The following is a 26,221-nucleotide window of genomic DNA, read 5'->3' as shown; positions in this document are numbered from 1 at the left end:
ATTTAAATACTAATTATCCATACTAATTATTTATATTAAGCGACAGATATAAAAAATGAAGGCAAAATAGGTTTGGATAATTGTTAAATCTCTAAACAATTTTATTTAAAAGATTAATTTTTCCCTCTTACGGAGGACAAAAAAAAAACGGAAGGAATCCGTTGCTAGTGATGTAACCAAAATATGGATGGTAATACAAGGTGATTCTAAATAAGTGCAAGAAATTTTAGATAATTGATCGAAAATTAAGGGGAAACTTTGATATAAATATACATTCCCCCATATCCTTCTCTGAGGAGTTACACTCCTCCATAGGAAGAGGTATAAATAAGGTTTGTATTTTTTCCTCAAATTTTGAATCAGTTTAAAAAATTAAATTAGACATTTTCCTCTAGTATTGTAACCTATGCAATTTAGCATTGTATGTTATTTTTATTTTTTTTTTTTTTTACTTGAAAACTATTGATTTTATAAAAAAAAAAAATAAAAGAAATAAAAAAAGTTTCTAAAGAAATCAGGCTTTCTAACGCATATTTTTAGATGTTAACATTTTGACTCGTTAAAATTGTAAAAAAATTGAATAAGGATTGCTTATTGTTTCATCTCCTGATAATGATACGAGAGGATTATAAAAAAATTATTATTAATAAATATCCTTTTTACTAGTAAAAAATACCAAAATTTATTTTTTTAATTTATCTAAAATTTGAGAAAAAATAAGAACCTAATTTTTATCTCCTCCTTTAGGGTAGTGTAACTCCTCAGAGAGGTGAATGTATGTTTATATAAAAGATACGAATCTGATGCAGACATTTAATTTTACATTAAACTGTTCAGTCAATTCCAATATCCGTCAGTATGTACTACACAGTACACAGTAATAATCCAAGTGTGGAAAAATTGAGGAAGCGCGAAATCGAATTTTTAGCTGCTTTCACATCAGATACTTGGATAATGTCAGTGGATGTAATTTAATGCGTTTTTTTTTTTTTTTTAACAACGTGTGCCATATAATTCCCAAGACAGAGTGTTGGAAATTAGGACTTCAAATATATTACATGAGTAGACAGTTGTACCGCAGATTCGTTGATTGTAATCTCTAGCAGTTTTAAATTCGATAACACATTAATATATCTTGCCGAACCGAAGATGATAGCCTGAGTTTTTGCAAAATTCAACATCAGATTACCTCCGTTTGTCAGTGCACGATGAATTCGATATCTTCATTTATTTTGAGAATGTCACTTTGCAAATTGCAATTGGTTTACAATACAAATATATCTGCAGGTCTTTAGCATGAAAGTTATATTTGCAAAGACGTAAAACGTCACATATGTCCGACACATATGAAATAAACAATAACGGATCTAATAGTGTGTGGGTGTGTCAATAAATTTACAAAGTATCGCAATTAAATGTCTATATTCATTGTCTACGAGAGCCAAAATGACATCGGATAATTTAAATAATATACACTTTGTGTAAATTATTCAACATTAAAAATAAGTGTGATTTGTTCTCAACTCGATTCTGTTGTGTGGAACCTTGTACGTGTTATTGATAAGAATGTCAGGTTGCTGACGAATCGAAGAATGCAAAAATCGAAGCATCAAATTGAAGCCAAAATGATAGCTTTTTTTCAACATTTATGGTACATTGTAAATCTAATGACTTTAATTTCACCTACAATCAACGACAAAAAGAAAACAAATTTTTTGAGAGTAAAAAATTTTCTATACAATTAATAATCAAAGGAGTTTGAAAAATTACGACTTGTTTATAAAATTATTTTATCGATCGATAACATTACGCAAAATTGATAATGCTTCGCGTTTTGTATTCGAGCGCGAGCACGATGATTCATACGAATGCTACCGATGAGAAGGCGGCTCTTTGTGGGGTCTCGAAAAGTAAGTACAATGTATGTCAAAATTCTGTGTCATGGTTATGCACAGGCGTCGCTCTTTAATGACCACGCAGTAAGTGTTACACAGTGCCGCAGTTTCTTCCTACACAATCAACGCGACTTTTTCACTCGTTATGCGCGTCACTCGAAGACCTTTCGTTCTTCCTCGCGAATCGGTGAAGATGATAACAACGTTTATGGATGTAAATAGGTGTTTTTTTTTTTTTTTTTTTTTTTTTTTTTTTGCGCTCATCGCTCTCGTTAGTGAAAGATTTGTCTGTTTAGCAGCGAGTTGATGTGAAAGAATATTTACAAGCATTTGAAAAAACTGTTTTAATAGATCGTCCTCTTTCTCCTATTTGCGGCAATTCGCATATATTTACATATATAAATGCAAATACACACACACACACACACACACACACACACACACACACACATAAACTTAGGAATTTTTTTTTATATACATATATTCTCGTGAGTCTGCCATAGTATTTCCATACCTTTTACACAAAACATCACGTCGTAAGGATATATTAGAATTCAAAATATTAGTGGAAAATTTTCTGATAAACAACTAATTTTTTAAAAATATATATATATATTTTTTTTTTGTTGAATGTCCAAGATAATCTTTAGAAATTAGTATGTAATATGTATAAATAGTGCAAAAATTAGATTATTATAAAATAAAAAATTGAATTACGATCGTTTAAATGCAAATATATATATATGTATTATACGACCAATTCTTTGGTATATCGGTGATAATTTTTCTTCCCGGAGTACGTAACAAGGCCCATCTTCTCGGATGATCACTCTAGCGTAAAAACGCAATGAAAATTTACAGAAAGACGTTCAATGACCATTGAGGTATTTTGGGGTCAGTGACGTTGAGAGGCACCACTGGCAACTGGCAACCACTACTGACAAGACCACAATCACTTTCTTCAGTCTCTCCTCACTTTTATATTTTCATAGTTTGAATTCTTTTCGCGGAGATGAGCGCCAGTTATCTGCCTTTCTCTCTCTCTCTTTCTACATATATGTAGTTAGATACCGCACTGAAAGTCTGATTTCGGATCATTCGAGAGTTTAAATTTAATTTTGGCTTAATTATGTAAAAACATATCGAAAGTTACCAGAAACCGAATTAATTAATACAGTTAAAGTAGCTCATTATATACAACATCCTCTGATAGCATCATCTTCCACATACTAACAATAAAATTAATAATTGCAGCACATGTAAATCTGAGGTGGCATATAGAGACATATTTGCAAATTTCATTCATTCATTTTATATAACACAAAATATTTGATTTCTTTAATATATTAACCTTATATATTGTTTATATATACCTATATGTATGTATATATTATAAGAAAGCGAGAGAAAAAATTTGTTATGCGTGTGTATAAAATTTCTATATTTGTTATGTATGTGTGTAAAAGATAATGAAAGAGATAATAAAAATATGCGCCATATATAATCTAAAAATAAATATGTATAAATAACTGCGATAGAGAATATAATAAAATTATAAGACAAATATCGCAGGATTATAGAATGATCGAAAGCGATCAATAGCGAAGCAAATCGATAAAATCGACAGTCGCACCGTAGTGAGGAAATCTCTACGACGAAGCTAAGGAACAAAATCATCACGACGAAAGGGACCTTGTTTTTTCGGGGAAAAATCAAAGAGAGAGAAACGTGGCGCAAAAGTACGTAACGCCGGTACGTATATGTATATACGATCGCGGAGTGGATCGCAAGTGGAATCCTCTAGAATTTTATAGTGTTTGCCAGTTGCAAGTGTTCGCGGACCGATGTCGCAATTAATGTGGAGGCAAGTGGGAGGCACCTACTAATCGTGGAACTCTCTATTTCAACGGACCCTCAAGCCCCAAGCCCCAAGTCGAACATGGAACAGACACACGAGCGCCGAGCGCCTTCCCGCATGGTAATCCGCATTTTCTAAGGCCCGAGCCCGAAGCTCGAAGGCTCGAAGGCTCGTGGCTCGTGGCTCGTGTCGGCTGTGCCAACGAGCTCGTCGAAATGGATCTAGGCTCGCTGACTCGCTCTCGTGCAACGTTGAGCTAGCACGCGCACGTTCCAGTTTTCACTTTCCATTCTTCATACCGGAGTCACGCAATCAGGAATATATATATTAGCAGTTGGTAAAGATATTATAATGTTTTAGGTCAATCTCACAAACAATTCATTCATTATCGTCAAAGTGCAACATTTTTGGAGGAACGTATCATTATTCACCTTATATACACACGATAATACTATCAATAGATGCCTTCTAAATATTAATTAACTGTCATTCTTGCATGAAAAGAAATTTTGAAAATTAAAAAATTATATTAAAAAAGCTTAATCGATACTTAAATCGATATTAACATCAATAGGTGTGCGAGGAGACGTTGCAGTTTTAGAGGAAGGCCGCGTTAAAAGATCGAGTAATTATCCGTGCGTGGTGTAATACGTTCATTATTGAGCTTGGAACGTATTAGTATCAGATCGACAATTAGCCCGATGATAAAAAAATATCGTATTTATTTATTGTATTGTATAGTACAGTGTTTGATTTTATTTCCTTGAATTCATCCATCAATTAATGTTTAAGTCAATTAAAATTAATTAATCTTCTACTTTTTATTTCTTTTATTTTGACTTTTGTATTAAGAAATTCCATTATTAAGTTAATCACTTGACAATTGTGTTCTCAAACTAATTGTAAGAATTCGAACATCGGAATTATCGAAATTAATACTTGACTAATTAAATGTTAAATAATTAAATATATTAAATATATTATTAATTATACTCATTACATCAATTACTACAATTATTACTATCATTATTATACATATATGAGAGTAAACTATATATATATATATATATATATATATATATATATATATATATGCATGAAATAAGTTCTTATATAATATTTCAAAGTAAAAAATATAATATCGTGCGAACGAAATTATTCAGAAATTTTATTTTAACTGTCGTCATACTCGAGTGATTATATAATTTAATATTTATTTGAAATAAATAAAATGTTCTTAAAATAAAAATAGAAAAACTTAAATATTAATAAAAATATAGCATGTGTTTTTTTTTTTTTTTTTTTTCTTACCATCCGAATATGCTGACGGTAGTAATTTGAGGAACGGAGAACCTCTGGCACCCCAAGCAGGATGTCTCACGTTGTTGCAAGTACCGGAAGGTGTTCTGTATTTGTTTGGCGGGCACGGCCTTTCTGATCGAATCCTGCAGCTCATGTTTATTGCAGGCTGTATTCTATTTGCGCGTCTGGAAATAAAAAAAAATCGTGTTTTCTGAATAAGCAATTTCTAAATAAATAATCAAACGATATAATCGACCAATGACAAACGATAACATCGAAGAAAATTCCTCCAACACTATTGTAAGTATTACAAGCTATCGTAATAAAAACTGGCGGATATTATGTATTATTCACGTAATGTATGTATTTCTCTTATAACTCTCGTAAACTGTAAGCAAAAGTTAAATTACTGTACAATTTTGAAAAATTAAAATATTTGGAGCATATTTTGAACATATGTATAAAAGCCATAAATTTTACAGAAATATTATTAATAATTTAACCACACACACACACACACACACACACACATATATAATATTACTAAGTTATTATTACTAAAAATATATTACTATATACTTGTAATATCCGGACATTATGGAATTTATTACATTTTTCATTTTTTACAACATACTTTCTTTTCCGTTTTCTCTTCTTTTCTTTCTTCTCTTTTTTTTCCCTTTTGGTTTTCTATCTTTCTTTATAATTGCCATTGTCTCAATGCTATATCTAAAATTGAAATTATTTTCTAGATTCTGCGATAAACCGAAAAAAGATATTTTGCCGTGAAATATTGTTGTGAAATTGTTGCAAAAATGCATTTTATAGCAGAAGCATTATATTACTACTTTGACGACGGAATAAAAATCAATTTTACCAACTAAACGGAATAACTTTTATATTTAGCAAATAAAACTAACATATATAATTACCATATATAATTAGTGATAAAATTTGTCGTGGAAGCGTAAAACACGGTAATAAATTTGTCTTGTTCACCTAGGACCTAGGAGATTAGGATTCTAATCGGCAGGCACGAGCTCTCTTTCGGTTCAATGTGAAAGAAGGCAAAGAAATGCCGTTAGAAGTCCAACACATTCTTCCTGCTCCATTTCCCTCTTTTTCTCACGCTTGGCGCGCGCTTTTACTTTCATGGTCGAGGAAAGGTACCGATCAGCGTCGACATTTCAGTCACGAGTCACGAGGCACGAGGAAGATTTCTCGTACGACCATTGCCGGCGGTGTTCCCTTTCCTCGACCTCGAGAAGGCTGCCGGTCATAAGTGGAGGCTTGTACGCACATACGTATAGACATTGCGATATGCCCTATACCATGATATACCATGACCATGAGCCCCATCGTCATTCTGTCAGCAGTTAATGTCGCCAGGCCATTGCAGATTGCAGCGTGTGCGACAACTATCGAGAAACCCGTTTTGTCTCGTTTAAAAAAGTTGATGGAACTCCTGATATCCGAGTTATTCTTTGCATCGCAACACGCGGTTATTTGAAAATAAATAAATTGCTAATATTGCAAAATAAATTATCGTTAACAAAGCTAAATTGCTTTCTTAATTAATCGTGGAAAATATCAATTATACAAATATATTTTTTCTTCCTTTTACTATATGTGTATAAAAATATATATATATATATATATATATATATATATATATATATATATATATATATATATAAAAAAAGGACTATCACTCTCAACAGTAACAGTTTTTTTATCTCTATATATAATATACATATATTTATACGCCTTTCAAAATTTCTTTTCGTCTTTCTTTCTTTTTCTCCTTTATTTCTACAGAGGACACATCGAACCAACTCGAAAGACATGTTTTTTTCAACATCAACATATCAAAATGTTTTTGTAAAAGATCAATATATGTTTCGCCCGGTATTTTACATTTACATGATGCAAAGTATCCACATTATCATTTATATTGCGCATTTATGTTACATATTTACCGTATAATTACCGAAATCACATTTCCAAATTTCGCTCTCCAATACGTGTTTATTCTTACAATAATTTCACAGATATATATATTTGTATATAATGCTATGGTTTAAAGTGACTTATTTTATACATTATATATATATATATATATATATATATATATATATATATATATATATATATCTCTTTAACATTTTAATATTCTAGTAAATATTTAAACTGTGCATTAAAAGATATAAGAATGTGTGTCTTATACATATAATAAAGATATGCCAAAGAATTATAAATTAAAATTAATGTACGAGTATCTTTATTATAGTTGTTGTTGCGTTAATATTAACGCATTAATACTTAATATTATTACAATATTATATTCTCTCGAGTTGCAAATATTTGTTCATTTCAGAGATTCAGAAAAAAAATTAATATCGCAATATTAATACAAAAATTACATCCGGTTAGAAGGCAAACACCCCTTTTTTTGCGCATCAGAAAATTAATTTCTCAAATTGTAGACGGTCGAGAGAGATCTGTCTGTCCTTGATGCTTACAATGGCATCCTTTTTTTTTCTCGGTCCAATCGTGATCCAACTTCATTATACATTCGGCAGCGCTTGCTGCGACCTTCGGAATGCCTTCTATCGTGAACTTTATTGAAATAGGTAGATTATATAAAGGTCTCTTTTGCGAAATATTGTATCGACACTTCGTGAAAGTAACATGAACCAGACCGTATTGTTTATATTCCGTTAATCGAACAACATGACTACAAATATATGTCTTTTCTTTTCATTTCGATTCTTTTTGATGAATTTTAATGGTTGGTACAAAAATCTCTTTGAAATACAGAATAATAACTTACGATCGATAAGTGAATCTCTCCGCTTCGATGGCCGAACGTGCCCTCGCTTGTAAATCATGATCTATTCCGTAAACGTATTCTGTAAACAAAAGTAAACAAATTGTTACAAAGCTTATTTTATCTAATTTATAAAAATCAGAAAAATTATTATTTTTACATATTTTTGTCAAACATCTAAATCATCTGCATTTTTTGAAATGCAATAATTATATCATCATTTCAGCATACTTAATTAATTTAATGTTAAAAAAAAAAAACATTTGATCTTTTCAAACAACAATATATTCAATCTAAAGTTAATATATTATTAAAAAGATGTAATTGTTTTTTTTTTTATAAAAAAAACTCTATGATATAAAAGAAAAGTTTGTTAATAGCATATATATTTGTCTACACATTTAAAACAACAAAAATTAGAAATAAAAAATCCTTGACATACATTTTGCGCATATATATTGCTTTAGAATGAAGATTGTTGTTAATTGCCAAATTAGCGCGTGCACGAAGCGAAATAAAGATATACAAATGAAAGATATCACGTTTGATTTGATGTACGAGAAAACAATGATTATATGTCCTTATTGAAATCCGTAAGAATTTCCTCTGTTTCCTCGGAATTTTTGACGTTACGATGTTGCGTCGATTTGAATATTTCCTATACCTACCGATTTTACGTGCCAACGTGAGAACAGTTTCACTATTGTTCTCCGTTTCCTTTAAATTTGTAATACCAATCCGTTTCCCTCGTTACATAATGAGCATTTACTCCCGGCAATATACTCCCGGATAAATAACAAAACAAAACTGTACGGTCATTGTGATATTCATCAAACTGATTTCGAATAAATTAGATATTAAATAAAATTTGTGAAGGACTAAAACAACTCGCGTGATTAGCAATTATTTTGATATATTTAAAGTTTTATGTAGTTTCATAAAAAAAGCAAAAACTCTATTAAAAACAATTTAAATACATAGGATAATGTCATTATTATATACGATTAATCCTATGTATCTAAATTATCTTCCAATAACCGAATCTCTCCGCTTCGAGGACCGAACGTGCTCTCGCTTGTAAATCATGATCTATTCCGTAAACATATTCTGTAAACAAAAGTATACAAATTGTCACAAAGCTTATTTTATATAAAAGCTTTAATTTATAAAAATTAGAAAAATTTAAATAATTGCATTGTTATATATATATTTTTATCAAACATCTAAAATTGTTAACTAATTTAATATGTCAAAAATTGATAAAAAAAAAAAATCACGTTATAATTGCTAATTACGCGAGTTATTTTAGTCCTTCACAAATTTATTTAACAATTTATTTGAAATCAGTTTAATAGATATACCTTAAAGAACGAAAAAAACACGAAAAAAAAAATTCTGAGAATTATAATTACAAGATTAATTACGTGTTGAGTTTTCTCAAAAAAATGATACCAAATAGCCGGATGATACGAATCGCAATTTACTTAAATATCAAAAGTACGTTAATGATACTATATCAGATATATAAGGTGTATCTGATGAAGTTTATCACATATTTTTCTCAAATATCGAAACTTTTATCGAAAAATATTTCTTACAAAAGTTTTATGACTTCAAGGGAGACATAAGATGATGTTATGAGTTTGACTTTGGATATAGATGCCAAAATTATGTGAAGATTAACCTATTTTTTTAAATAGAACTATCCTAATTTTTTACATGTATAAACCGATATTCCTCGCAATATTCTGCAAAAAGTTATAAGGACATGATAATCAAAAATTGAATGGTTTAAGAGATATTTTATACTTTAATTTACATTTATAATACATAACTTTAGTATCTATACATTCAAGATCAAAGCAATGACATCATTTTATGTCTCCCTCAAAGTCACAAAACTTCAGTAGGAAATATTTTTGAAAAGATATAGAATTTTTTATCAGATACATACTGTATTAAAACGGTTTCCTTTATATATTCTTATAAATTATATATATTATTTTATTTCATTTATTATTTCACGTGTCAAATATTTTAATATATTCATTTTTCGCACACAAATATATCCCGTAAGTAAATAAAAAAAATTAATTACAGTGACAAAAATACACATCTCTTTTAGAGGATATACTATTTTTAATTATTACTCATGATTACATGTATTACTCATGATTACACATTAGTGTTCGTGAAAGTACGTGTAAAGAAGCATTTGGTTCTTATTGTTAGAGATGCTGCTTAGAGGGGTCAAAGGTTTAAGGAGACTCTACTAGAATTATTTCATTAGAAATATACCTAATAAATTGTATATTTTCTTAAGAATATCGTATATTGCGACACTCTTACGTCGTACATTCATCGCAACTATCGTTAAAGTATTGAAATAATATACAAACGTTACGTAAAGACTGACATAAATTTATGATGAAAATAAACTGCAAAAAATTAATGTCGCGCTAAAAGAGGCGTACAAAATAAAATAATGTAATGTATGCATTAACGCAATGCTGTCTTTTTGCGGTAAAATACGCTTACCAGAAATATCAAATTGGTTGACTGGCGATAATATCGCTGGCATCACAATAATCAATGGTGTGTACAGCAGTACCAAGCTGCTTCTGAAACAAAAAGAACATAAAGATCGCATTAATTGTTTCATTTAATTTTATAAAGGATGACTGTTAACAAATATAACAAAATAAAGTAATGTACAAATTTTTATCTTCTTTATATATATATGTATATTTTGGAACAGCTTTAGTTTTATATCTATAACGTACAGCATCTTCTAAATTATTAAATATAACATCAAAAAGTTACACACATATTACTAAAGTTAATTTAGTCAAAAAGGATATCATTAGAGTTGAATTGATTAAATGTTAAAAGCTTAATAAAAATTAATTCAACTTTCTAAAGAAATATTAGAATATCAAATATGCGTAGATATATGTAGATATTTTTACTATTATAAGTATTAGTCTATATAAATACCAATCCGCATCCGCGCAAAAAGAATACATATAAAGTGCAATTTAAATTAATTAAGATAATGATTTACTTTACTCGTAACATTACGTATGATGTAATACTAAAAAACCTATTTAGAGCGTAAAACATGATTAATCCTGTGAATATATTTTGCATGCAACTGATCTAAGAATTATATAAATAATATATAAGATATTATTGGATATATTATATAGTGTGTTATGTGCGTAGATTGCGGTCAACTAAACGGCGATCGATTTGTCGCCTATCTAGAAGAGACAGAAAAGATTAGTCGCGAGGGGAATAAATTAAATAAACAGACTTTCGGTAACAGCTTTCTTGCTAACCGACATTAATAATTTTCAATATGCGCTCTTTCTCTGTATTTTTTGTTCTATTAATCGTTATAAAGTTAATTGCAATTAACTTCTTAAAAAAATCCTTCTATTGTGAGTGAGAAATTAAATCGAAAGGCGATGTCCCGCGGATGTAACAATATAAATAACAATTTTTTTAAATCTTATTCAAATTACATTTTTTACTTAAATAATAATATTATACATATATCGGATAAATATCGGAAAAATTAAATTTGACAATTACATTACATTAAAAATTTTTCAAAACTGTGATGCGATGATATATATTTTCGAAGAAAAAAAATTATACTCAACATAGAAAAAGAATGACTATTCTCTTTTTCTCGAATTAAAAGTAAAAAAGATTTTTTATTAAACTGTAAAATAATTTTATTATTTTAAAATAATTAATTTTGATTTTTTAAAAAGATTATTACACTACTTTTTTTATTGAGTAATAAAATAATTACAGTAACAACCTTCTCATCTAATTATTTCAGTTGAACAGCAAAAGAAAATATATGAGCATAAATACTGTAATTGTCCAATAAATTCTCGAAAATGTTCGACGTATGATATTGCGAATACTTCCAAATAGCCATATGTACTTTCTCTGGAAGAGGTAAAAGAGAAAAAAAGAAGGATGACGAGTACAAGTGAATTTACCGCGTTCTCGAACACGAGAATCCGCTTTGACTGGTTTTTAATTCCGGTCTCGATCTTGTTATATACTAAGCCTATATATTTTTTACTTTCACACATATACGACTCTAAATTACTTGAATCAATCACATACACATTCCACAGGAATTAAAATAAAAAATATATGATAGCGTATCTAATACCATCTTTAAGTGATTGTACTTTGAATCCATACATGCGTACATACATAAAAATTTCTCAATATTCTATTTCAGAAATTAAAATCAAACAATGATATCTCTAATATGAAAAATTGTAAACGACTGTGATATTATACATGATTTTCATCAAATATGTATACAAAGAAGAAATACATATATGCATGCGTGTATTTATGTGTGTATTCGATCTATGGTTTTATCAATAATATATTATAGATTAATTAACTGACAATCGGTAAAAGTTCCTCAATGAAATATTTAAGAATGTGAAATTTAATGTGAGATTTAAAATAGAATCTAAATTTTATATACATATATATATATATATATATATATATATAAAATGTCAGATTTATATACAGAAAGTGCACAATTTTTTTTTTTATTGCGGATAGTTTAGTCGAGTTAAGTCTTCGATATATTATCATCGATCCATTCGTAGGAAAGGCATCTCACAAATCATATACATGTACGATATAATATATTTTAAATTTACTATCTGGTCATAAAACAGCAACAAATGTGAATATACGCATTTCAAGAATGCTTTGAGAAAAATATTACGAGTATATACATATGTGTATGTATAAACATGATTAAAATGAGCACCACGCTGGCTCGAGACGCGTTACTTTCAACAACAATATACGTAAGTGAATGGATAAGTTAGTGCATTCACTGTCTGGTAGGCACTTGCGGGCCAATCAAAATCACACCACAGGCTAGAAGTACCAGGAACCACCTCGAGTTTCCCGAATACCAGACTAACAATAAGATACTTCCTGCTTTCGGTGTCCGCGTGCTTATAGTCCGATGTAAAGCGAAGAGAGAGCAGCCACTACCACTGGCTATATCAAATTCCTTTTTCATTTCTTCTCTTGTTTCAAACGTACATTTACTACATTAAATAAATTAAGTACAAATGTATTGTATAAAATATCTTAAAAAATTGCAAACAAAATATTATGGATAAAAATATTATGGTAAAAGATAGTTATAAACGACTATACATAATTTTGAGGATAAATTAAATGTTAAATAAGAAAATATTGTTATTTGTGTACTTAAGGCTGTTATATTAAGTTATGATTCTACTATAAACCTGGGTGTAGAAAAAACATATTAAAATATGTTTATATTTTGAAAAGTTTCGATTTATTTTTTCATAATCTTCCTGCACTTGTCCTATTTTATGGTCAATAATAGATCATCGTTTATAAAATACGTGAGATAGTCCGCGATATAAAAACAAATACAGACGATTATTTCTCGCTACGTGACGTGAGAAGTTGCAATCACAAGCGCGAGCGCATACATACACCCACACACGCGCACACGCGCGCACACACACACACACACACACACACACACACACACACATATACACATAATTCAGTGTCAGTGGGTCAACGGAAACTGGAGAAATCTTTCTCGGAGATTCAATACGCATACGCGTCCTCGAGATCTCGTGCCTTGGGCGATGGCGACGACGGTCGTGTCTGAAAAATATAGTTCCAAGGGACACCTGTTGTGTCTGATAACTCGAGTATCCTCGAACAAAGTCGAATTCTACTTAGTTAATGAGTCTATAACAAGGTTTCGATTTTTTAATTACGTTTATTACATATGTATATAAATATGTCGTTTCTGTGTATAAGGAAAAGAGAGAGAGAGAGAGAGAGAGAGAGAGAGAGAGAGAGAGAGAGAGAGAGAGAGAGAGAGAGAGAGAGAGAGGAGAGAGAGAGAGACATATGTAATATTATTCGGCAAATGTGTGTATGTGTGTGAAGATATATTTATATTGATAAATAATATTTTAAATAATATAAATTACAATAATACTAATGTTATATAATAAAAAATCGATATAATTTTATTCAATTATCTGACAAACATTAAATATTATAATTATGTATAATATTTCAGTGCTAAATAGAAAATATTAAAATACATATAATAGAAAATAATAAAATGTGTATCATAAGTGATGAATGTAAGTGTCAATAATCTTTATAAGTTTGATGTTATTATTCTTATCCAAATACATCATTTAGATAGGTGCATTTTTTTTTTTTTTTCTTTATCAAAGAATATATAAAGAAACGTTAAATTCAAAATATATTTACGTGTTATTCAGTGTGTTCGATAAAAATAAAAGATAACAGCTTATGATGAATGAATACGCTACAGCTTCAAGTTCCTTCAGAAAGATGAGAAGTAACAAATAACAACGACATTCTTGAGGAAGTGTACGCGAGTGAAAGTGCTTATAGGACATTCGCCTAGAGATTCGTTCTCGCGGCACGTTTGCCCCATGAGAAAAGAAGCTGCTTCTTAGCTGGTACAAATATATGATATGTATTTATAATCTGTTCTTGCGCATAGATTTTTTTTTTTTTTTTTTCTATTATATATATATATATATATATATATATAATATATATAATTATAATATATATATATATATAATATATATAATATATATAATTAATATGAAAGTATTATATATATATATATATAATATATATAATTATAATATATATATATATATATAATATATATAATATATATAATTAATATGAAAGTATTATATATATATATATATATATATATATATATATATAATATATATATATATATAATACTTTTATATTAATTATATATATTATATATATATTATATATATATATATATTATAATTATATATATTATATATATATATATAATTAATCTCCTTATATTTTATGATATATGTGCATAGTATATGTATATATCTATGTATACATATACATGTACATATAAATATGATTTATGACATAAAAAACCAAATATAATTTACATAAAAAATATATCTACAGAATTACTTTTACAAAGAATCTTAAAATCCTGAATTCACATTTTGTAAATTCTAAAAATATTTATACATTTAAATTAAAGTTTAATTGAAAAGATAATATAAAATAGATTTAAAAAAAGGCAAATGCAAAAGAAAAATACTTTGTAAGTTTTTAATATTGAGACGATGATGTTTCGATAGAAATTTTATTGCACATAAAAAGATTCGATCAATTGAAATGAAGATTCGGTCAATTGAAATCATTAAACAATCAATCGGTGATTGTTTTGCAAATCAAGATAGCTTTCACAGAGAACATTCGTAAATGGATTTTTTTTTACTTTACAACATAATTGATTCTAATCTATAACGAATATCATTTTATTTTTGTTTTTCCCTCCCTCCCTCTCACTTTCTCTCTCTCTCTCTCTCTCTCTCTCTCTCTCTCTCTCTCTCTCTCTCTTTACGTTCCTCCATTTTATTAAAATCCAATTTTATTGTCACAAAAAATATATTTACAAAAGACAAATTATGCAAATCATTCGTGGTATACCTTGCGATTTCTATACTTCGTTAGTGAATAGTTGTTAATATAATAAATGTGCAGTAAATAACATTTAACGATAAAGATAGGGACGAATATAACATAAGTTATTAGTTCTATAGGTTGCAATTGCGATAATAACGATTGTCATCCACTAAACATTTTGCTTTTGACAATGTTAGCAGAGGTGACAATTATTCCTCATTAGAAAATTAATAAAATCAATGAAAAATTTAATTCATAATTTGCTCCTTTTGCATCGCTATTATTAGGGTTCATTCATTACATAATCATTGACGGAAATGCAAATGTAATATAAACAGAGAGTTATACAAACATTCAATCATCACAACACAATAGTGTAATTTCTCTACATTTATATAAATAAAATTAGATAAAGCTTTTGAAAATATTTTTCAATATACATAATTATACTTTCATTGATGTATTCACGCAATACATGACAATTTTAAAGCTGCAAGTGAAAATTCTGAAAGATTAATTAAATTAAATGTAGCTTAATAATCTATAGCTATATAGCTTTTCATTAATGATAAATTAATGATTAATTGATAATTTGCGTGCAAAAGAAAAAGAGAGAGAGAGAGATTAAGTATTGCATTGGAATAAAATTTCGCATATACATAATATCATGTCCGGAAGCTTAATTAACGAATCGAAAAAAATGAAAATCGTAAAACAAAAAGTCGCTCTCCTTGACTTCATCATCGTGTCATCGTTATAGCCGCGATTACATTTACTTCATACACCGCGACAATCGGTCGAACGTAACAATGATCTAATGATTTGCCATACATTGTCATACGCAAAAGTCCACGACAGCCTCCTTCTTCATCGCAATTCACTACGTTCCTTTGTTATCGCGTGTGATCGACACATAAATCCTGTCGCTTCGCTTCGCAATGCGTTGGAAAGTTCGCGTCGCGTTGCGTCTATCGGATAGGTAGATGTTTAACCGAATGATTAAGTAATTTATGTGACACAAAATTTCACACCTGCACGTTAAAACTAAAAGATAGACGAAAATAGTAATGTGACAGCTTGACGAAAATAATACGACAGTAATTATCGTTAGTGGAATAATTTAGCATAATAAATTGTGAGTAAATTTTAAATTACATGTAACGTATTAATCTCGAGAAGTTTCGTTATGCATCAACATTTTTTTACCAAAATTAATTTATAATATACGTCTACATATATGTAATGTATCTTAAAATAATTATAAAAATATAAATTATATAGAATAGTCACGGAAAGACAATAATTAATTGTACGTATAGTCGTGTCAGTATAAGTTATTATTCGTGGCATTATATGTACTATATTATATATAGAACATATTATATATAGAATATTGCTTTTCACATATCTAATCGATAATAATTAGTAATAATATTTTATTAATTATAATTGTTAGTTTGTTGATGTAAATTAGTATTTTTACGTATATTTAAATTAAATTAGTATCACAATTTTATTGAAATTAGTAAACTCACAGATCTGTCTCTTCACGAGGGGAATAAGTAGTTAAGTTAATTACAAGTTTTAAATGTTTGCAGAAATCTCTGACATAAACTCCATTTCAACATGAGCACCTTTGTGCTGCTAAACTTTAAAGTGAAAACTATACGAATCTCTCTTTAGTCTTTTAAATTATTGAAAAAAAAGTAGAAAAATATGTAATTATTTTTATAGTTATATAATTATATTCTTATAAGTACATAATTGTTCGTTTGCCTTTTCATCTTTCTATATAAAGACCAAACGTTATATAAAAATCTTTATTATTTTATAATATTCATTATGTTATTTGACCTGTCAGGAGAGAGGGGAGAGATGTATGTACATTGGCAAAATATCTAAAAAGAATCACATGATTAACAATATTGCGAAATGTTTCCAAGCACACAATAGGTTTAAGAGCCACGTTAATACTCGATTTAATGCTTGATGCCGACAGTGCAAGAATAGTGACCTATGATTTGTAATAGCGTTTATGAGATAAACGACTTTTAGCCCAGATCGTGATAGGTTAATACAGCAGAAAGGTATCGTTGCCCTTGCTCCTGTGCAGAACGATGATATTAATAGCAATATATGAGGTGTGGTTTCGTTTACATCTTTCCAGTTTTACTTGTCCTAAATATCAATGATATAAAAAAAGCGAATATAAAAGCAAATAATGTGTACGTGTATATAATATTTACACGCGTGCGTGAGCGCGTATGTGTACCTATGTTTTAAATTGGTTTTTCATATATACGACAATTAATTTCGTAAAGAGTAAAATTTCTTCTTATATTTAAAATAATATGCACATTAATATTTTATTATATATTTTAACTCACATTTGACAAGTGCTGCGAGATCGATATTACATCTTTAAATGTATTTGTAATTTATGCAGTTGTAAGAAAAGCTGAGGAAAGAATCTGTGCATAGAACATGACGAAAGATAAATTTATCATTGAGAAGGTATTGTGCGTGTGCGTGTGCGTGTGTGAAAGTGAGTATTGCAATTGCTCGTGATTTTTTATCTCATGATCGGTGTACAATGCCTCATTTGGTAATTAATAAAACATGTCCGCGCCTTTTTTACGGTCACAAAAATATCCGTATACAATTTCAATACGGGAACGGGGAGAAACTTTCGAAATTCATACATGGTGCGGACTTTCATCCCGACCAACGGGGACGCGATTTATAATATAAACGGATGACGATGGATCGTGGAGCGAGGAGCGAGGACTAACCGGCTGTACGCGCAATGAGAGCCGATAATAAAATTTACGCCGATTTACGACGCGATTCGATATTCGGCGCGCTCGTATGCGCAGAGAAGAGCTTTACTTTCTACAAAGTTGAAATTATGTCATCGGTAAAAAATGAATTTCGTAATGTCTCGCATCTCTGCCGGTTAGGTTCTTTCTCCTATTTTAGAAAAGAGCCAGCGCACGTGTTCGTGCTTACATCTCGCCGGATTCATCGAGAACTTTGCAAGTACGATAAAGTATATGACTTTGTAAACGCGCAACTTGTATCAGGTGTGACAGGTGTGAAAGGCGAAAATTCGGACAATTAACGTAAAAAAAAAACGGACATATTATAGAATATTATTGCGTTTTTTTGAACTCTTATCAATTAAATGAACTAAATTGAAACAAGATTATATGTTCCCGTCGAGGACCAAATAAGTGATTTATATAAATGATGATTGATGTAGGCGACGTTAAAAAAAATTATCATAATTCGATTCTAAACTTTTGAAGAAGGCTAACAATATCTGTAAAAATATATTTTAACGATATTTATAAAAATTTATTTATAAAAAAAAAATTTTATCGCGCATGTAAAAACGATTGTCCGTCTCTTCCTTTATATATTTTTTTAAATAGCATAGTCGGAAAAAACTACGAAAATATTCGTTTTATTTAAAGTCGTTCTTTTATACTTGCAATATTATATCCGGATGCTGATTAATAAATCACAGCATCCGATGATATATAAATATAAAGGAAAAAAATGAAAAAAATGGATGGGGGTCGAGCAGTAGTGATAATGAAGGAAACAGTGTCCCTTGTTTTTCTGCACTACTTTTCTTATTTCGCAAAATTTATGCTGCATAAAAATGTATGGATGAGATTGTTATGTTCCGTATGGAGGGAGTACATGAAGGAACTCATCACCGGTAGTCACAAGAGAAAGAGAAAGTGCATAACTCGCGTGATGCTTATATGCTTATATGAACATGACATGCCTCCACACAGTTTTTAGCGAATATTACATGCTCTTATTATAAATCGTAATAAAAATAAATGATGATGTAAATAACAATAAATAAATTTGTTCCATGTAGTAGTAAATAATTTTTCAATCCAAATATATTTGTAAATTTTAAAAATCAAACTTATAAACAAAACCTAAATTAAATTCTAAATAATTACTGTACTTTTGCGATAAATTTATTACGAGAAAAAAATTTGTATCAATTTTAAATTTAGAAATATATATTTGGATGTAAAAATTATATTTATTACATTAATTTAACAAAATTATTTTTAATAATTAAATCTAATATCAAAAATATTACTACTATAGCAAAAAAAAATAGCCAGAAAAGTGTTATTATAATTTTCACGATGTTTTCTCATTCCATTTTCGCGCAAGGAAAAATATGTACTTATTGTTCTCTTATGGTATTACTAGTAAATTTGCTACTACACGGGAGAAATATTAACGTACCCGTTAACACGTAAGTTTGCATGTCTAACATTCTTTTTCTGAATTTTACGTTAGCCGACAGAGCATGATTTATATATTACTAGTAATGCAATAAAAGAGAATCTCTCTTCTAAGAGACCACAAGGAATGAAACTTTGTGGCAAATAGTACTTAATGCTATTTATGCAATAAAGTGTCATTACACACACACACACACACACACACACACACACACACACACACAATTACCACTAGTCACCAAACGAGATTCTGCATGGAAATAACAGTTATGTTTATAGCTGCGGTCACAATAAAGATAACGAAAATGTAACGATCTTGAGTGCGAGATTGTAACTTTCTATCTGTAATAATCTACAATCTTCTATGATAAGAAACGATCGTAGCTTCCAAAGCGCTAACAAGCGCTATATCAACACGTATCTTAAAATTACCTTTCTAAAAACTGTTTTACAACTCTTTATCATTCTGCCTTTTCTTTCTATTCTTTATCAATAAAAATGTTTAATTATTTATTCGGTTATATGTATACATACGAATTATTTTAAAAAAGAAAATCACAAAAAATTACAAATTTCTTTAAAAGCATACATGTATTTTTTAATAAAACAAATAAAAAATATATACAAAATATCCTAATTAATGTTATTTTAAACAAAAATGTAAAATTAAACGTTTTCTGATTGTGGAAAATATTCGAGCGCTTTTAATTATATAAAAAAATTATTTAAAAAAATGGATAAGGATATTTTTTTTAATATTTTTTATCTGTAATGGAAATGATGAAGAGAATACGGTGATATGTATTCGCTACCAAAGCATAAAAGCGTCGATTCTGTGATTATACGGTTGAAAGATTTACCGTCAGGCTATAACTTATCCGGTTTAATTATGCTCGACTATATATACGGTTCGCTAAGTACAACACTATAATATTGTACACACAAATGTTCATCCTAATAAATTGATTATCACAAACATACATTTCAATTAGTAATTTTTTTCTTTACAAAATAAAATAAACAAAATATAGTTGTTCAATGTCATATCTTGTATCATATAGCTTACAAGCTTAAATCGCTCCAATAAAAAAGACTTTACGCCATATAATATAAAAATATCCTGATAAAATTATAATTTTCTTAATAAATATTTGCTGTTTAATTTCCTCAACATTAAATGATAAAAAAAAAAAAGTTTCTTTATTCAATCTAAAATTTCGTTTATCAATTCCCTTTTTACGATACTTGATTAATTTTTTACGATACATATTATAAGACTATTAACAATGTTTTTACTTTATCATAACAATTATTTTTAAATTATTAAGGTTGCGTTTCGAAATTTCTGTGTCCTGAAATACACGTAAGGAATAAACTAATTTCTAGTATTCTGGTAATGATTTTTGGAATTCGGACTACAACATGTTTCGAAGCTCGATTATATTCCTTTATTACGCACTATGTATTTGCGAATATTAAAAAAAGTCATACGTTGCATAAGAAGACATAATTATATCCGATTCACAAATAATTACTCAAATTAATTAACTGTTATTAGTCTAATGCAGGCTAACTTATGACTAACTTTGTAATTTCTCTCTCTCTCTCTCTCTCTCTCTCTCTCTCTCTCTCTCTCTCTCTCTCTCTCTCTCTCTCTCTCTCTCTCTCTCTCTCTCTCTCTCTCTCTAAATATGTAAATGTGTATATAAAATTAAATCTTTATTTCACACACATACACATAAGCACAATTGTTAAACCACCATGGTATATCATATACTTTAACATATTAATAACATTTACAATAATATAGAGTCTATTCAAAATTTGAAAAAAATAATCTTATACTTTAATCTTTATCAAATATAGATGGCATTTAATTCTATCATTCAAACATTTCTATATCTTGAGAATTTATAAGTTTACGATGTTTAAATCTTAAAATTCTCAAATTTTAAGTTTTAGGACCTTCAAGTTCTTGAAGGTCCCTCGGATTCTAAGATCTGCAAGTTACAGAAACCCAAAACTATTATTTCCTTTGGATACGACGGCAATTAATTATGCCGATTTCAAAATTCTCAATTTAATTTACATTTAAAATAAATATTAATGATTTTGTTTACTTTTCAATCCTCATAAATTTTGAATCCTTGAAATTTCAGATGCTTTCAAAATTCGTGAAAACCATAGGATTGTTTTAGACGGAAATAGACAACTTCGTTCGAGCGTATACCGTGAAGAATATACAAGTAGTGCAGGTCACCAATTAATCGGACGCGCTCGTCTTGTATGATTAAACATCCTCGCATGTGGCCAGTAGTCTAATTCCGAACTATGACTTTCGCGAGATTTTACATCTAAAATTTCAAGGATCAAAAATTTGTAAACAAAATCATTAATATTTGATTTAAATATTAATGATATAAATTAAATTGAAAATTCTAAATTCGGCATAATTAATTGCCATCGTATCCAAAGGAAATAATAGTTTTATTATATGTATATATATATATATATATATATATACTATATATATTACAGTATATATTACATATTATATATATAATATATTAATACGATTATTGAAGGCGTATCATTTCTTTTCCTTCTCTCCTGCCTCTCCAAAATAGAAGATGTAACACAGTAGTCTTCTCGAATTAGTAATAATAAATAACCGGTCCTCAGCAAAATGGATATATGATTATATTATAGTTGTTTATCGTAGATTAATAAGCGAATGATTGTGACATACGATCATATATTGAATGTAAATGTTTAGCTAGAAAATTAGTATTCGAGGAAAACTTCTCGGATGAATGAAGATAAAATGAGATTTTCTAGCTGTTATCTATAATAAATAGAAGATTAAACAAAAGTATCGATACATAAATATTGAATAGAAAATAAATATAAAACAAAGTTACATATAATTTTTCGATAAATATTCAATAAAAATTATGAACGAAAAGTTACATCATGTATGGAAATATCATTTTGTTATTTAAATGATTAAAGCATGCGGGTGTTATCTTCTTCTATTCGCTTTTCTTACATTGGTTCTTTTTTTAGCGCAACACAGACAAAACGAATTTATTTACATTTATTTCCACTACAACACGTTGCTTAAATCTATTTTTTAGAGTTAATTACAAATATTGAAACAATGTAAATTTATTAATTGGATAAGAACTGTACTTGTTGAAATTTAACAAGCCTTCTAATTTATCTAACACTAGCGGACACATGAGAGAGAGAGAGAGAGAGAGAGAGAGAGAGAGAGAGAGAGAGAGAGAGAGAAAGAGAGTATCGTTTGAGATTATTAGAGAAAGTTACTTTTACGTGTTACTCCGGAACGTCCTGACAACCGTTAACTCATACTAATCATCTCCTACGTAACGTAAAGCCAGAACTCTGCTAATGTTGGTTTGCTCTTCCGGTGAAAGAACAATATTTGACAATTTTTGTTAAGAAAAGAACTTTGCAATTTTCTCATATTTTTATTTCCTGACAACAATTCAACGATTAATGATTTAATCTTACCTGAGCCAATTAACTGTCACCATTTCTGTCAAGTTTTCAACTTGTTTTTCCGTGCGTCTCCGCTTTGAAAATCGCGTGCCCTTTGCCGCGCACGCTGCGGTCTTTCTCGCTTTTTGCTGTCGTGCTTTCGGCGCGGCGGCACGAAGGTGTAATTGGACGAAAGAACTTTCGTTCGCGTTCACTCAGACTTTTATTCTCTGTCAGGTGTTACACTAGTTACGGTGTCGCGTAAATAATATCGAGAAGCAACGCGTAACCCCGACAACTCTCCGGCGGATACTGAAACCCGTCGCGAACACACTACCGTGATAGCCTCTTCGCACAACCACGCGGCACTCGGCGATCGGCGAGTGAAAGCGAGAGGCGAGAGGTGCCGCCGCCGCCGCCGCCGCCGCCGCCGCGATGAGCGAGAGCGGATATACAGGGTGTCCGATAATTACCGCCCCACCTCTCTAGGGCAGATAGAGCGAGTCAAACTGAACAAAGAAGTCCTCGATCATTTTGCGATTTTCGCAATATGTATTAAAATATTAATTAAAAAAAAAATATATATATATATATATATATATATATATATATATTTTAATAATTATTGCGCAAATCGCAAAATGATCGAGGACTTTTATGTTGAGTTTGACCTGCTCTATCAGCCCTAGAGAGGTGGGGCGGTAGTTACCGGACACCCTGTATGTATTTATGTATGTATGAGAGCGAGCGCGGCCAGCGCGGCCGTTGGTAAATTGTTCGTGTGTGTGTGTGTGTGTGTGAGAGACAGAAAGAGAGAGAGAGAGAGAGAGGGATACAACTCGGCGCAGCTTGACACGTGGCTCAAAATCGCATCGAACGCGACCAAAGATATGCAAATGACACCGAGTACTTAACAGAGACAAAATAAGCACGATAGCTCATCAAAGTCGCCGCAACCATTAGAACGAGAAAGGACAAGTGTCGATGCATTACGTTCTACAAGAAAGGCGTTGGAGCGAAAAGAAAGCTTTCGATGCATGCGAGGGTAAGATTAGCTATGCAAAAAGCACTTTCGTACGACAGTCATGCATTAAGATAATAGATGCCTGATTAATTAGACTTATTAATTTTAATTTTATCTTTGTAATTAAACACGATAACGAGGGTGTGTATACTCTTGATTATAATTTTCTTTATAATCAACCCTCAAGTACTACGGTTGAATTTGAGGGAAAGAGAAAAAAATAATGCGGTCACTCCAGCCAGTATGTAACAAGTAAAAAGCGTTATAGTAAATATTTATTATCTAATGTAAATTAGCATTGTTCATGATATACCGGCAGTTTATCTCGAGGATATATTCGCTTTACCTCGAGAAATGCAGGCTTCAATTGTTATGTGTTTTACATAGTCAAAGCACTTTTCCAACATCATCAATTGCTAATCTTTATTCGCACAACTGATAAGAGCAACGTGCTGTCGCATATAACTGGCGAAGAGAAGCTAGCGCGATGCCATAAATTTTTCTTTCAATATTCATGTTATGTTACGTATAATTGTTATGTTTTAACAGACAATTATTCAAATATGTTATCTTTCAAACTTTTTATTTGTGCGATTGACTAAAACGTTTATTACTGCAAATCTGCAGCCTTGTTTTTTTATTGTCAGTCGAAACGCGCGAAACAAGAAAAGATCCGACAAAACGATGCCACGTAACGTCAATATGCCGCACAATTCGTGGAAAGATGCGGGACAAACTGCAATTGAAGATCACAAAAATTCTCAGAATAAGCGGTGAGCGAAGGATAATGAACATGGGAAAGGCAGCGTTATTAAATAAATGCTATCCAAAGAGACCGACCATCCGCGCGCAATATCAGCAACATCCAATCAACATTATTCTGATTTAAAATTTTTTGTCTTTGTGACAAATGTACAGAACTAAAAATGTTGATTACATCTTGTACATAAATAAATGTCATTATACATAAATGATTTATTAATCTTCTCGTTCTCACGATATAATTGATATATATATATATATATATATATATATATATATATATATATATATATATTTTGATTTATATATACATATATGTAATCTATGATACGTGATAGTATAAATCAATCACATAATATATTATATATCAATCATCAGTAGTGTAAATGGAAAATTTTAATTTTAGAGATGTCAAATATTATGATAAAGATTAACGTGTGGTTTGAAAGAAAAGGTTAATAAGAATAAGAGCAAATGTGTAACGTTAAATTATTTAAAATTTATAATTTGCATATTGTATAAGTGTATTTACTCTCTTCAATTTACTTTCTGTATACCATTTACTAATTCAAAACTCTCTCTTTCTATTCTCCTTCTCTCTCTCTCTCTCTCTCTCTCTCTCTCTCTCTCTCTCTCTCTCTCTCTCTCTCTCTCTGTCTCTTCTCAGTTAAATACGTCTTCGTTTAAAAATGAGCAAACTACATTCGAATGGGGACACATAGACAGTAATTGGAATGTGTGGACGTGCCTTCAGCCAAGTATGCAGTTACAGTGAAGGCGCGATGTCACGTTGTGACCTTGACCTTTGAGAAACGGAAGAAGTCAATCGAAAAATACTTATGGATGTAATCTTTAGTTGTAAAACAAATATCTTTATAAAAAAACAAGTAGAAATGTCTCCGTAGAAATCAAGCGTTGATTACAATTAAGTGTTTGGAAAGACTAGAGACGATAAAAAAAGATTTGTTAATATTAGATATTTTTTTGGAACTTGAAAATTAAGAGTTTAAAAAATGAAAAATCAATCGAACAAAAATATTCAAAAGCTGAGTTGAAAGTTGATTAATAATTGACTGTTGAAAATTATATGGTTCGCAACAATAATCTATTCTCTACTCTCTACACTTGCATATAATTCTAGTACCTAGTATTTAAATAAATTTCACACATCGCATATTCTCTTGT

The 26,221-nt window shown here is 29.7% G+C and overlaps 1 protein-coding gene across 2 annotated transcripts in view; it reads right to left on the bottom strand.

Annotated features, from left to right (window-relative positions):
• The window catches only part of LOC140663150 (uncharacterized), a 48,209-nt gene that overhangs the window by 6,585 nt on the left and 15,403 nt on the right, over positions 1-26,221 (bottom strand). Inside the window, exons 1-4 of one of the 2 annotated variants that reach the window (XM_072887119.1) lie at positions 23,284-23,594; positions 10,424-10,506; positions 7,889-7,967; positions 5,065-5,240 (exon numbers count right to left, since the gene is read on the bottom strand). In XM_072887119.1, coding sequence (XP_072743220.1) covers positions 5,065-5,240; positions 7,889-7,967; positions 10,424-10,506; positions 23,284-23,306 — 361 coding nt within the window. In that variant the 5' untranslated portion in view covers positions 23,307-23,594. Of the gene's footprint in view, positions 1-5,064; positions 5,241-7,888; positions 7,968-10,423; positions 10,507-23,283; positions 23,595-26,221 lie in introns of those variants that run through there. The other variant, XM_072887120.1, reaches the window with a different exon arrangement.

This window comes from Anoplolepis gracilipes, chromosome 2, assembly GCF_047496725.1.
Source record: "Anoplolepis gracilipes chromosome 2, ASM4749672v1, whole genome shotgun sequence".
NCBI classification, from domain to species: domain Eukaryota; kingdom Metazoa; phylum Arthropoda; class Insecta; order Hymenoptera; family Formicidae; genus Anoplolepis; species Anoplolepis gracilipes.
The sequence above is the reverse complement of the archived record's forward strand: the minus strand, read 5'-3'. Positions and strand labels throughout refer to the sequence as shown.